Below are 13,492 nucleotides of genomic sequence, written 5' to 3'. Positions count from 1 at the left end.
TTACTCGTTAGCTCGAAGATATGAATTTTATTTTCTCTCATCTTCTCACAACCGTATAATATCCTCATCATAGCTATCCCCTCCGATCAGCTCCTTGTCAACAACGACAAAAAAATTTATTTTTCTCGTTGTTGACAATCATTGTTGTCGTTGTTGAAATAAAAAAATTTATATAAAAGCTTCTAAATATGGCCAGCTGCCCCCAAATAAAACTTAAAAACTATTATATCATTATGCAGCTGCCTGTAAGATGAAAAGAAAATATATGACAGATTCCTCCCTCGACCATGAGAATCTGTTCGATGACCTTTACATTTTTCTTTTTCTGGCCTATAGCTTATGTAGGCACACAGGGAAATGTTTTAATTCCTTCTCTGGTCCAGTTATAAGCGGGCTAAATAAAAACTACCATAACACATATAACATGATCGCTATAAAAAAAAAGATCGCCCGACTGCTTTGCTCGTGGCTCATAATGGCAGGAGCCCATCCTGATGATGGTCGATTCCATTAAAGCAATAAATGGCAATTAAAGAAATATATATTACTTTTGAATACATTGAGAATCCTCCTTTAAAAAAAATAATTTTCTTTAGTAAAAATTTATTTGCCTGTCATATAAAATTTTTAGACAGCCTAGTGGTGTTTTTTTTTATTAAAAAATATAAATCCCTAAAACACTGACACACAGGGAAAATTGAGAACTATGACCGGACGCATATGGAATTTGTGAGAAAAACAGCGAATTCTTGGCCCAATTCAAGTGAAAGGATAACATTGGGTTTATCACAGGCGGCCCAAGCTCCAGCTGTGAGATGATCATCTTGCACAACAACAGTCACAGCGGAATGGGCTTTTCTTATGTAAGTTGGAAACCTCGAAATGGACAACTCGCTAAAATGGGTACTTTTCATCAAAATAAACGGTCGGATAACAAGCGATACGCTGTGAAAGTAAGGTGAGGTATTTTCATTGAGAATTCGACGTATCGTTTCATTCCTTAGAGCAGTCGTAAATATTCTCATACAAACTCTTATAATTCCGCCATGACTGTTATTGTGCAAGATGTTCATCTTACAGCTGGAGCTTGGGCCGCCTGTGGGTTTATAAGCGAAATATTGGTAAAAGCTTGCTAAAGACAGCATTGGTAAAAGCTTTCTAAAGACAGCATGTTTCTTTTTCATTAACAAAAGGTTGTTTCCATGGAGATGGGCTCACAGGAACATCTGCCATCAAGACCTTTATGGATCAGTTCAATCTCCTGTTATGGTTTGTTGTTTAAGAAAAGCAAAAACACAGTCTCACTTTACGAATTTCTCACCCACTATTAAGCTATCATCCTGAAACGAAGGGCTAAGGTTAATTTTGCTTTGAGAGTCAAAAATTAGAGAAGGAGACCACTGCTGCGAAGTTTTACTTTGAACGGAAGGTTAATTGAAGCTGAACTGATTCGTTGATGAAGGACTAGGGATAAATTAGTAAGCTGATTCTATATTTTAAGCTTCACAATGCAAAAAGCCAGATTTCATGGTCAGCACTTTGGGATCTTTGAGAAAAGCTTGCGAACTGACGATTCCACGAAAAACACTACAACAGAACAGAGAACCCCTCGCATAAACGAGACAGAAGATATGGAGGAACACCTTGGAAAGAAAACACAACAACACAATATGGCGAATACGGTCGAAGGAAAGCGGAGACAGAGCGTATTTTACACGCACGAAATCAAGAAAATAATGGACGAAATTTTGAAGGAGAAACTATCCACTCAATTATATGACGCCAATACCTGTAGGGTTCTCTGCATTAGTTTGTCAGAGGATATTAAAAGCCGAGTAAAGAATCTAGGAATGGAGAGATTCCGTTTGATATGTAGCGTCAGTATAGGATCGAACTGTGGCCAAGGTATTTTGATGGCTAGTCGGTTTCTTTGGAATGACTTCAGAGATAATTTTTCGACTTCTTCTTTTCAAAATGCGTCTTTATTTGCTGTAGCTATCGTTTTCGGAGTTCTAAAAGAGTGAAGTGACATTTGGAGCGATGAAGAACACTGTAGAAGTCAGGCTGAATGGATTAAAGCTTTAAACAGCAAGTGATGATCATGAATCTATGTAACCGTACCGAAGTCTCAAGCCAAATGAAATAGATAGATGGCAAATTTTCTTTTATGATTTTACCTTTTTAAAGGTTATCTCCATGCTGGGTCGTAAAAAAATATCAAAATTATCATATTAAAATCGGTGAAAATGATAAAACATCCCTTGCAATCAAGTTTCGGTGAACGAAGCCGTAAATTTAAATAACAAAGATAGTTTTGAATTTCATGACTGAACTGTTCTTTTTAATGAATTAAGGCAAATTTTGTTTTCTCCGCTGTTCTTATGGTGACATTTCATTAATTTTTCTGTTTTCCTCTGTCAGGAACTAAAATATATTAAACAATATGAATTATTGACTCCAACGTTTAATTTGTTGACTTTTTTTATTGAAATAAGCAATTTGGAATGAAAATAATCACAGTGAAAACCTTTCAATCTACATGAATCAAATATCACGCCCACGTCCTCGGTAAATAATACCAAATAGGTATAACATTTGAATTTTCTTCGCGCTCTACTGGGGAAAAAAGTCCAGCATCGATTTAGTATGATTATTTCACATCATATAATCTGAGTTTTTCAAGCGTTGCGCGAATTGCACACTCGAATGAGAATTCTCACGGCCGTCTGCCATTCTGGAACCCAGACCTCTTACAGTCACACAGCTGGCTAACAACAAGAAGTCTCTAGGGTAGAGTAAGAATGAAATATTTACAAACGCAGTTAGTTATTACAGATTCTTCAAGTTTTGAACTCAGACCATGGTCGCTTATTCGAATTCGTCAGCTTAGGTTGACACGGGCATAAATAATACTATAAAAAAAACGGGCGGGAGATATTTTCCAAATGAATTCGCACAACTTTCAAATAACTGAGTAGAGAAACCGTATCGCATATGGCATACAGTACTCCATTATATAAATGATATCTCACGATAAACACAGTATTTAGCTGGTGTGTACAGAAAAGGTTAGGGGCCCGCTTGTCTACCCAACCTATAATTTTCTTGAAACTCAAAAAACTCTTTCTCCAAACTTGGCGAGTTAGATTTTTAATTTTAATGTCTTTGTCGGTCATAGATATCAATATCTATGAATCAAGTACCGATTAAAGGATTTCGTGAAAAGTCAGGCGGTGTGTGCACTCAGATTTCTGCATGAATAATATCAAAGACAGAAATAATATTCCCAGACGCGAGTTATTTAACAGGGATTCTACCCTTGACGTGCAAACGCACTGCAAAGAGACAAGAGATCTTCTTATACACGAACTTTTTTCAAGTCATCCACCAGGCTTAAATATACGTTAAATATAGGATTCGTAAAAAGAGAAACGCTACCCCTCCTGAGAACGAATTCATCACGCTCCACGTTTAATAAAAACGTACAGAAGTTCTAAGTAAGCTTAAAGGATCGAGGATACTCAGGTGAAAGTTTTGAGAAACGTATCTCTTGAGTTATTTTCTGCGGGAGAGAAAGGTTACTTAAATACAAAGTAAATAGTGTACAGGAGAAAATATTGCCTTTTCTAACAACCTAGCAACTTCTCTGCTCGCAAAGTGATCACTTATCAATTTAAAAAGTAAAATCGTCCTCAATTACATACAACGCTAAACCGGAGATCGCTTTATTTCTTCTAATTTTCCTATTTATTGCTTTCTTCATTTATTTTCGAAAACACTGATTCCTTTCAAAATTTCTAACCGCCGCCCCCTGACGCGCATGACGTCCTTATTCTAACTAAAGATCAGAGCTTGCCGATGTTAACTTTCGACCCGGCTGATGCCAGTTGGTGTTACGGCGTTGCTCTTCTTTCATACAAGCCGGTCCAGCTGCTCTTTATACAAGACGGTCTAGCAGGATAAATGTCATAATTTAGTATTTTCAGTGTTGCGTGAAGGCAGGCGAAACGGCTTGCACAATATCTGCATCATTCCGGTTGCCATTGTCACTTGTCACCATTCCTGGTGACAAGTTATGTTAGCAATCCCAGACACAACGTACAATCCTAACCACAAAGAGTAGATAATGAACCACAATTTCTTTGAACTTCTGACCTTCCTATATTTATAATCTCTTGACCCAGACGTTTATTAAATCCTTAAAAAAATGTAAAGGATGCTCAGCTACGTCATCAAGTTATTATATTGCTTCTTCAAGAGCCTTTCGTTGTCAATCAAATTCTCCTCGTCTGTCATAAGGTTAATGAAAAACCAAAAAGGAAACAAATTATGAGCTAATCAAAAGACTGATATCGGTATTTGAAGCTCGCAAAATCGTGTAAGTTTTCGCCTTGTTTCATCACGTTTCTAATTGGAGGGAAATCTTTGGATAATGAGTAACAAGACTGGGACAAGAAGTCCAGCGGCAAGATTAAGAAGTTTGGCTTTGAGTAGGTCTGTTGGTAGACCAAAACTACGAAAAGCTTTGTCGGTAAACAGCGAAAGTGAGCTATTAAAGGCAGTCGCTGGGACTTCACTTACGACAGGCAAAGATTTCGGCGTGAGCAAAACCCCGCCTTTACAAAGGAAAGCACTAAGTGCCTCTGAAAATGTACTTTCAATCAAGTTACAAGCCAGTTCATTTAAGGAATACGACAGAGAAATCACGACTTCAAGCAACCATGCGGAAAACGTCGGTAAACAGCCAAGGAGTGGCAAAGAGTATCAAAAAACAAACAGTTTGGATCGTAAGGATTTAAACTCGAAAATACAAGAGATAATTCGCCAGAGTCTGTCTGCGCACCTCGAAAGTATGGAATACAATCACGAAATCTGCGGCAGCAAGTGTAGAACTATAAGCCAATCAATAGAGAAAGGTGTCAAATCTCTTTACAATACTCAATACAAAATTACAGCTCTGGTTTACATCGGCGCTATTCGAGACCGAGGAATTGAAATCTCTAGCCAATGTGTTTGGAATCCGAAGACAGATAACTTTGCGATGGCAACACTTGACACCAATTCGCTGTTTGCAACAGGGATTGTTTTTGCTACGTTATTCAATGATGACTAGATGTTTGCCCGCCGATTTTTAGTTCGTGAGGGAATCTTGGCTCTCCCGCAGGAGATGTTATTATTTTTTCACTTCAAAAATATCAACAATAGAAAGAAACAGTGGGAGACAAGTTGAAAGAGTTATTCATTGATAGGGAGATAATTGATGGTGCGATTAAAATTAAAAATGAGAATGCTGTTGTAAATTGTTTGAAAATAGGCAGCGAGGCGCTTCATTAATCTTAATTGTTTCTCAAGGTTCAATATCTCAGGAGAACAAAGAACTAAGTTCTCGAGTCCTTTCTTTCAAAGAAAGTCATGAAGTGTAAATGGTCAGAACTTTTAATTTCAGTTTTAAGTTTTCAATGTCAGTATTTCGAGACTGCGTAGAACCAACAGGAGTTTTACAGTTTATCGTATCAAACTCAATAAACAAATTAAGGCCATATTCTAAAGCCAAAATGCATTTGTGTAACTTATTTGGATAATTTATTCACGTTGAATCCACTGTTTGACTTTTTCGAAAGCGAGACTCATCCACTGTGAAAAGATTGAAAGTTTATTCAGTTGACTCTTCATGGTCCTTAGTGAGTGGTTCTTTTAAAGACAAAACAAATGATGGACAGGCAGACAAAGAATCGCAAACATCTCGGATTTATTTCATGTAAGTCAGATATCGTACATTTTTGTTCTTGGACATTATCTGTTCCTCAAAGCTCACAAGTTTCCTCGAGCTTCGCTCTCAGAACTGACTGTTCGCATCTTGTTTTGGATAATGTCCGCGAACAAACCGCCGCGCATGTTAAATGGAGGCTATTGTTTATATTTCCCAATAGGCAATATTTCTTCGAAACCAGAGGAAAACTCAAACGAACTGAAAAACAGGAAAAAGTCTAACAGAACCCAGTTGTTCAAAGGAGAGATAATTCTATTCAACGGATAAATCGCTATCCAACGAACAAGTTGTAAACAAAACGTACTGCGTTATCCACTGAATAGAGATTGATCAAGCACTATTCACCTCCAATTCGGTGAATAATTACTAGTTCTTCCATTGATAGGACTTTTCCTACCCTATATCAGCAATTGGTGCACCCGGGGGTGGAAGTAACGGAAACAGTTAAATAAATTTGTGTACCGCTTTCTCATGTCTGAAGCTCTATATGTGGCCACCGACAACCTGGCGCTGTATATTGGCTGGTCTCTGAGTTGTCTGCCAGATGCAGCTGGAGAGCAATTCAGCGCCCCCCTTCTCTAATAAGCTATCCCTTATAAGCGCCAAATTTGTCTTTGATGATAATTGCCCCTATTCTAATAAGCGCCCCTGTTGAGAAAGCATCCTCATTACAATGAGTGCCCTTATACAAATAGGCGCCCCTGTTCCAATAAACACCCCTATTCTGTTTAAGTAATAACACTGTTAGAGTACATTACATTGAGGTCAATTGATGTCCATCTTCCTTAAATTGCTCAATTAAAGCTTCACAACTTAAGAGTGGTCTTTGTCTCAGTCTCTCAACTATTCTTTCGCCGTGAGTGCACAGTTCCTTCAAACGAAAGATCCCGTCTTAAAATTTTACGACGATTGCTTGGTTAGTCGTTCTGGCAAGGAAAATTCCAGGGAAAACAAGTCCGTTTTGCGGTCTTTTCGAGTTTAAGTCCTAAGTCCTAAGTCCTTTTCGATCCTAAGTAAACATAAAAGCTTTTCTGCTGTTTCTCAAAAGAGATTAAGCGCCCTGTTTCAGAAAAGCATTCCCCCCATGAGATACCAAAAGTAAATAAGTGCCTCGGAGCTTTCCAGAGGATACATACATCACTCTGTGTCGATGATATCTGGTGCTTCTGTTTTCTACTTGGCAAAGAGTTATTATAGTAATGGTAATCTGGGCTCTGTTAACATAGCAATTAGTGAGATTACAGCCGCATTTTTAGATATATCTAACATACTAGGAGAGGAAGGAAGTTTTTGAGTTTCAGGGAGGCACCAGTTTTCACAGACATGAACGGTCGTCAAGTAAAGCATTCCAATAAATCAACGATGAAAGTAGAAACTCTTACCTAAGTAAGTGAAGGAAATCAAGGTGGAATGAATCAAAAGTTGCAGTTTCGTTTAAGTTTTTGACATATGTTAAGTTTGCAATGCTTCAGATATGCTTTTTACAACGGCTGCGGAATTGGCGGTTAAAATTCAGCTAACTATGCCGGTTCATCAGGAATGACAAAAGTTTTACATCACGTAGACTTTCTATACGTATAAAAAACTGAGATTCTAGGAGAGCACTAGAAAACCGATAGAAAATTGAGGTTTGCTTTTGTAAAAGCATTACACCGCACTTTCTATCGGCTTACCGGCGTAACAACCCACTTGAGCTGTTGGAAGGACATTCAAAAAGTTTTTAAAGCACTCACCTCTGAATCATGATTCCCATTACTTTCTCTTGCTTCTACCCCACTGGGACCCTGTTTCCATGGTCCTCTACTTCGACGAACGAAGTCAATTTTCTGTCTTCTTAACCTCAACCTCAAGCTTGCTTGATACTGACACATCTACAATCACGGACCTAGCGCGTCCTGAAAGCCGCGGTCACACAGTCACGGTTTTAGGTTTGTCTCAACTTAGTCGATGAAATGTCACTCCAAATGTTTTGAACAATCATTTCAATTTGTTATACGCAGGGGTGATATTGGCTAAAATAAAAGGCTGCTGCTCTGAATAATTCATGTATGACAGGCAGCTAACATTACACAACTTCCCGCTGTTTGTGTTCTTTCAAAATTTGCAGATTCTGATATTAACTCCAGATTTTAATTCACCTGCTTCTCTCATTTTGTTACCATAACAACAACTGCCAAAATCTATCTTCTCTCACTACAAATAATGAGCGGCAGAAAACGTTTCGTTCAGGATCATATTTCATCATTTTGCAATGGTTAGCGTTACAAGGAATGAATCTACTGAAATCCTGGCGAGGAAGTTTAACTGATATTTGTCTGATGGAATGCTAATTCATCTGTTTCGGAATATATTCTTAAAGTCATTCTGTGTTTTCTAATGGAATCAAATCGTCAAAATCGTCGAAATATGAAGGACAGTACGACAAGTAACCGAACTTAACTGCGTCAAAAAAAATCATGGCAGCTTTAGTTAAGGCTATCGAGCGGAAGAGATTCAAACAAGCCAAATTACTTTTGAAACTTGGCGACAATGTTAATCAACAGGAACAATTATCAGGAAAAACTCCTCTCTTAGCGCTTTGTTTCTTAGAGGACGAGAATCTAGCGTGTCGTATGTCAAGGAAGCTACTTCTTAGAGGAGCAGACGTTTGCATGCAAGACGAACATGGAATGAGTCCACTCATGCAAGCTTGTAAGCTGGGTAAAGAGAAACTAGTCAAAGTACTTATTCAGAGCGAAGAGTGTGATTTTGCTGCTGCAGACAAAATGGGGAATACTGCGCTTATTTACTCCGTTGATGCTGGTAACGCTGTTATTACTAAAGCTCTCACAGAAGCAATGAATTCCTACGATATACGAGCTACTGATAAAGCCAACAATAACGGTGAAACTCCTCTGATTAGAGCGATGAAACTCAAACGAGATGACTGCAAGGAAGTGTTATTAAATGATGGGAAAGCGTCCCCTTCAGCCCGCGATTTTGATTTAAAACTAAACGCAAAAGAATGGGAGAGGTATCTAAAAGATATGGGCGAGGATGAAATAAAACCTATAGAGGATAAGGCGAAAAGAGTCCGCTACAGGGAACAAAATAGAAGTTCATGTGTGAAGTCAAGGTTCTCATCCATAATTGATTATGGACAGGATGTGAAGAGTTCGACTAAGCTAGGAACGCATTCAGTCAGCTCTAATCACAACTGTAACGATATAAATTCTACCAAGAGGTTTCCCCAAAGGACAAAGTCTGCTTCTTTGGTGAGTTGTATCAACACTAACAAACGCCAATCGACATCTAAGATTTTCCATTTAGAGTCAAGTGATGCTGTAAGGAAAATTACTGAAATGAATTTTTCAGAAAAGGGAAACAGTCGATGCTTTGAAAAACAGACGAACAAAGGCGAGATGATTTCAAACCAAAACAGTAAATCAATGAGAACCCAAGGGAGGTCATTCGAGCGTCATAAATTGAAGACATACCCAGTGAAGGAAATGCTTCCTTCGACTGCTGCTGTCACAGAAAAACAAAAGATGGCATATGAAAAGACTGGTGAAGACAGTGGAGACGGGTTATCTTTTGGTCAAAGCCATATACCTCAGCTTTTTAATCTGATGACTCAGCAAAGGACCCATTCATTCCGGTCTTCAGCAAAGACACCAGCCCCCGGAGAACAGAGAAGCAAGTGGTCGGTCCGTGAAGGGAAAGAAAATAACAGGAGAATATTTTCTGGAAGGAACTCAACCGCGATGCAAAAGCAGTGTCTCTTAGGCAGAAGATGGTCCACAGCCGAGTCTTCCCTTATTGCGCTCGAACGATTTCCCTTGCTTTACAGTCGTTCGGATTTCCAGGCGTTAACTCCAGACAACCGCGTGACTTTGGAAAAATCAGCTTTGAAAACAAGACCAAACTCTGAACTATCAAGCCTAGAAGAGCTAGTTACAAAAGGAAAGAATTTAAACAGAAAATCAAAATCACCAACTATATCTCCTAATTTTTTGAGGCTAAGCATACCTCTCTCAGCATCCCTTCCTGACAGCAGTGGTCACGGACGGATAAAATCTTCCAGACCAAGATATACAAAGCGCAATAGTGACCCACTCCCAGCAGATAGAACCTTATTAAGTAGGTCGTTGAGGACAGTGACTGCAGGCCCAGTGATCGAGGAGATAGAGGAAGGAGGGGATAACGAGATATGAGAAAAATTAATGGAATGTGGATTATCGAGGATACGATAATCTGAAGGTCGTGAGAAATCGTAACTCCATCCGGAGTTAAAATTTCTTCGTACAGCTTGACTCTGTAAAGGAAAAAAAACCTCTTAACTTACCATGGTACTTGGTCAAAATTATGTGATAATATGCACTTACTATTTGAAAACCAAGTGCATTTGTGAACATGCAGAGAAGATAATCTATGCCCTCAATCAAAGTAGTTTTCGGAACGCATAGCACCTTGCCTTGCACAGCACGCTTAAACTGCGAGAAGACAGTAATTGTAAGAACAGTGTAGCATGTGCTGAAAGAAAGGATAAAGAAAAGTTGCGATTAAATGTTCAGCCACCGAAGTTTTTGTTGTGCTATCTTCATCTCACATTTTTTTTTTTTTTTTTTTTTTTTTTTTTTTTTTTTTTTTTTTTTTTACTGAAGTAATCTTCATAAAAAAAAATGACTTAGGTTTTGTGTGTCAATTTCTGTAGCTGGCTGACATAAAATGGGGTAAATGAGTGCGGAAAAGGAAGGACGAAAACTTTTCTTGGATGGTAAGCCAAGCTACACGGATTGAAACACCTAAATTTATTTAGTCTGTGATAAATTGGTTAGACGATGAATCAAAGAGAAGCAGCTGACGGCAAGTGCTGAAATCATTTATAGCAGTAACTTTGAGAGACCGTCCAAAGATCGGAACAGTTTAGTGAAGTAACCTTTAGGGGATAAAAGTTCTGCTGATGTAAATCGGAAAAAAATGCTCTGAAAGTAATAGAAGTGCTTCAGGAGAATCACTCACCTAAGACAGAGAGAGTAATGAGCAGATGTATCGGGGCCAGGAAGAAAAAAATCGTGAATAACTCGAGATGGACTAAAGTGGAAAATCGCCTTGCTTTTGACTTGGTCTAGACACGGATACATTCTGCATCTCTCCATAAAACATGACTAATTTCTGTAGATCACAGGCTGCCTCGCTCTCTCGTCGGGCCTTAAACCTGTTAATTATCTGTGTCTGAATCAGGGCTTACCTTTCATGGTCAGCAAAAAGGTCAAGTTTTGCGTTCAGGAAATGAAGACATTAATCAGAACAAATTTCACACATCAGTACAAATGGATCAAATGATTTTATACAAAGGATTGATTGACAGAAGTGCAATATTGAGAACTAATGATGAAGGCTTTCGTTGAGCGTTCCTCCTCTCTTCTTTACCTCGTGCATTGTCGTGAAAACCAGAAGTCTTAACTGCATCGAAACGTGACCGATTTTAAGTTTGACTGACGTAAGAGGCTTTAAATCTCATTTAGTAAGGTGTAATACGAGAGCACACCAAATCAAAGTCGCCAAAGATACATAACTTCCTGACTTAACAAGTTGTAGACAAAGCTCTTCATTCATATCGGAGAAATAAAATTTCCATGATTTTGTTGGAGCAAGAAACCTATTGCCCCAATCACACCAAACCTAAACATGTTTTAAATCTATTTTGGTCATCATAGTTCATCATCCAAACAAGCTGCATAAACCGATTTTTATCAACTTCAAATTTAGCACGTTGAAAATACAAGTTAATGAGTTCTTGAATCCTGTGGAAAATCCAGTTTTTCAGTTCTATGTTTGTGATGTTCACTTACTTGAACCCGGTTTAACGAAACAAGTTTTGCTGACGAATAGGATTGAGCAAGTCATACTTACGCCAGTTGTCTGCTTAAAAAAAAATCCACTCTTTAAAAAACCGGAAACTTGCTTCATGAAAACCGTCCCATTGTTGTTACTCTGCGTACAAAGCATAAACAGTTGCTTGAGCAAATAATGACGAATTCGTAAAGGAAACAGTAACGAAATCGTCAAAGTTCTCATTCCAGGCACATCTGCTTGTAATTCGTATTCCCTGACCTTTCTTCTCGCCAATGTGCACAACAACAACTAGTTTGTATCGTGGGCATAGCAAACTTTTTACCTTCTCTTTGATGAGCCGGCAAATATTCTGACTGTGGTCTTTGCACTTGGAACTATCATAATCTTCGTTCTTGAAGCGCTCTTTCAAAACATCTGCAATTATGGTTTCCACTGTTTTAGTTGGCATTGGCGTTTTGGCATCTGGCAACAATTTGTAAGTGTTTTCATAGAAATTTATCCCGCTTGAAAACTCGCTGTCGGCAACGGAGGCGTCATCGAGGCGATCTGTTAGATGAGTGTCGTTGCGATTCATTGCCGACTTCTGGGATGGAACTTCTTTGGAGTCCAGTTTAGAAGCAATTCCCAGTTTGAGCTTGGAGTGTGGTTGAGGACTTTTTCCTGAAAGGGTAACAATTCCTCGCTTAGTCCCAGATGCCGACATTTTAAAAATCTTACGGCAGATGTATAATAACTTTGCTTGCTTTTTGTTTTGAAGAAAACGAAAGCGTAATTTTGATTGTTTTCTCTCTCTACAGTCAAACACAGCCATTGGAAATAATTAAACCTCAAACTATTCAATTCGGTAACAAAGCCATGTAAAGGGACTCAAAGAGCTCGATAATAAAGAGTTATAAGCATGTTAATCAAAATGGAAAGTTCGTGACGCTAAATAAGTACGGGCTTTGTGTGATGAAAGTTCTCTTACAATTGGTTTTATAGGAAGATGAATGTTTGAGTGGAATTGAATAAGTTTTTAAACAATTCACTGATTGTATTGAATGCCGGCATTCCGTATAAAGTCGTTTAATTCCTTCTAAATAATTAAACGCCTGCATGGAAAAAATAATGAAGTAGGAAGGGAAATGTTATCATATAGGCATGTCTCCTAACATCATTCATCGGAATCCTTTAACTCCAATCATGATTTGCAGACTAGAATAATCCACCTTTAGGATAGATCATAGGAGGTTTATTTTTCTTTTTTCAGATCAGTTATTGTGTTGTGGACAGTAGAAAAGTTTATTTAAGGAAGACACAGTAAGTGCTTTTGATAATACCCTCTTAGGTTGATATTTTTTCAAGGTAAATCTCATAAGCTCGTTTTACCTCATCAGTAGCAAGAAAGACTTCCACAATTATAAACTCAAAAAGGCGTGTAGAACCTGTCTCAATATTACAAGCAGTTATGGAAGTCAGCTGTTATCCATGATTCCCTGTTAAGCTCTTAAGCCATTGTAGGATGAGCTTCTTGTGTTGTCTATAAATCTGTTTGGTGAAAATGAAATCAAATAAACCCAAAGTTATATATACCAATTGTATGTGAGTTTGGAGAGTTTAAAACAGAATTAGAGGCGAGACCTCAGTTTCTGCTTATGGTGTGTGGCTGAGGGTTACGCTGTTTCAAGTTATGATGACGTGCACATTGTCCTGAAAAATTACACGCTTTGTTCATACGTGTCAAATATATGCAGCCACATGATCAGATTTACTCATCATCTCAGAGCCCACTATCTCTTTTTGCTAAACAAGAAACGCGTGCTGGTGACCAAATGTCACAATGGTTGTGCAAACGGTATATAAAAACCCGGTTTAAAACGTTTTTGAGACGCGGACGGCAAGTGG

General features: G+C 38.3%; 4 protein-coding genes across 5 annotated transcripts; 3 read left to right on the top strand and 1 right to left on the bottom strand.

The window, feature by feature from the left end:
• Positions 1 to 1,358: 1,358 nt before the first annotated feature.
• On the top strand, positions 1,359 to 2,174 carry LOC113679991 (dynein light chain Tctex-type protein 2B). Its single transcript, XM_027196983.2, has one exon. The coding sequence runs from the start codon at positions 1,509 to 1,511 to the stop codon at positions 2,022 to 2,024; it is 516 nt and encodes a 171-aa protein (XP_027052784.2). The 5' UTR covers positions 1,359 to 1,508; the 3' UTR covers positions 2,025 to 2,174.
• A 2,060-nt stretch (positions 2,175 to 4,234) lies between these two features.
• On the top strand, positions 4,235 to 6,235 carry LOC113680017 (uncharacterized). Its single transcript, XM_027197015.2, has one exon. The coding sequence runs from the start codon at positions 4,433 to 4,435 to the stop codon at positions 5,111 to 5,113; it is 681 nt and encodes a 226-aa protein (XP_027052816.1). The 5' UTR covers positions 4,235 to 4,432; the 3' UTR covers positions 5,114 to 6,235.
• Positions 6,236 to 7,964: 1,729 nt separating this feature from the next.
• LOC113679995 (uncharacterized) lies at positions 7,965 to 10,331 on the top strand. The gene has a single exon (XM_027196987.2). It carries the CDS (start codon positions 8,227 to 8,229, stop codon positions 9,961 to 9,963), a length of 1,737 nt encoding a protein of 578 aa, XP_027052788.2. The 5' UTR covers positions 7,965 to 8,226; the 3' UTR covers positions 9,964 to 10,331.
• Positions 10,332 to 11,077: 746 nt separating this feature from the next.
• LOC113679994 (dynein light chain Tctex-type 5) lies at positions 11,078 to 12,537 on the bottom strand. 2 transcript variants are annotated; one of them, XM_089187919.1, is made up of 2 exons: positions 11,931 to 12,537; positions 11,078 to 11,746 (listed from the first exon to the last, which is right to left on the bottom strand). In XM_089187919.1, the coding sequence occupies exons 1-2, from the start codon at positions 12,417 to 12,419 to the stop codon at positions 11,597 to 11,599; spliced, it is 639 nt and encodes a 212-aa protein (XP_089044045.1). In that variant the 5' UTR covers positions 12,420 to 12,537; the 3' UTR covers positions 11,078 to 11,596. The 2 variants fall into 2 exon arrangements, with proteins under 2 accessions (XP_089044045.1, XP_027052787.2); XM_027196986.2 differs by having other exon boundaries at positions 11,078 to 12,536.
• Positions 12,538 to 13,492: the final 955 nt, after the last annotated feature.

Source organism: Pocillopora damicornis, chromosome 11, assembly GCF_964200805.1.
Source record: "Pocillopora damicornis chromosome 11, jaPocDami1.2, whole genome shotgun sequence".
NCBI classification, from domain to species: Eukaryota; Metazoa; Cnidaria; class Anthozoa; order Scleractinia; family Pocilloporidae; genus Pocillopora; species Pocillopora damicornis.
The sequence above is the reverse complement of the archived record's forward strand: the minus strand, read 5'-3'. Positions and strand labels throughout refer to the sequence as shown.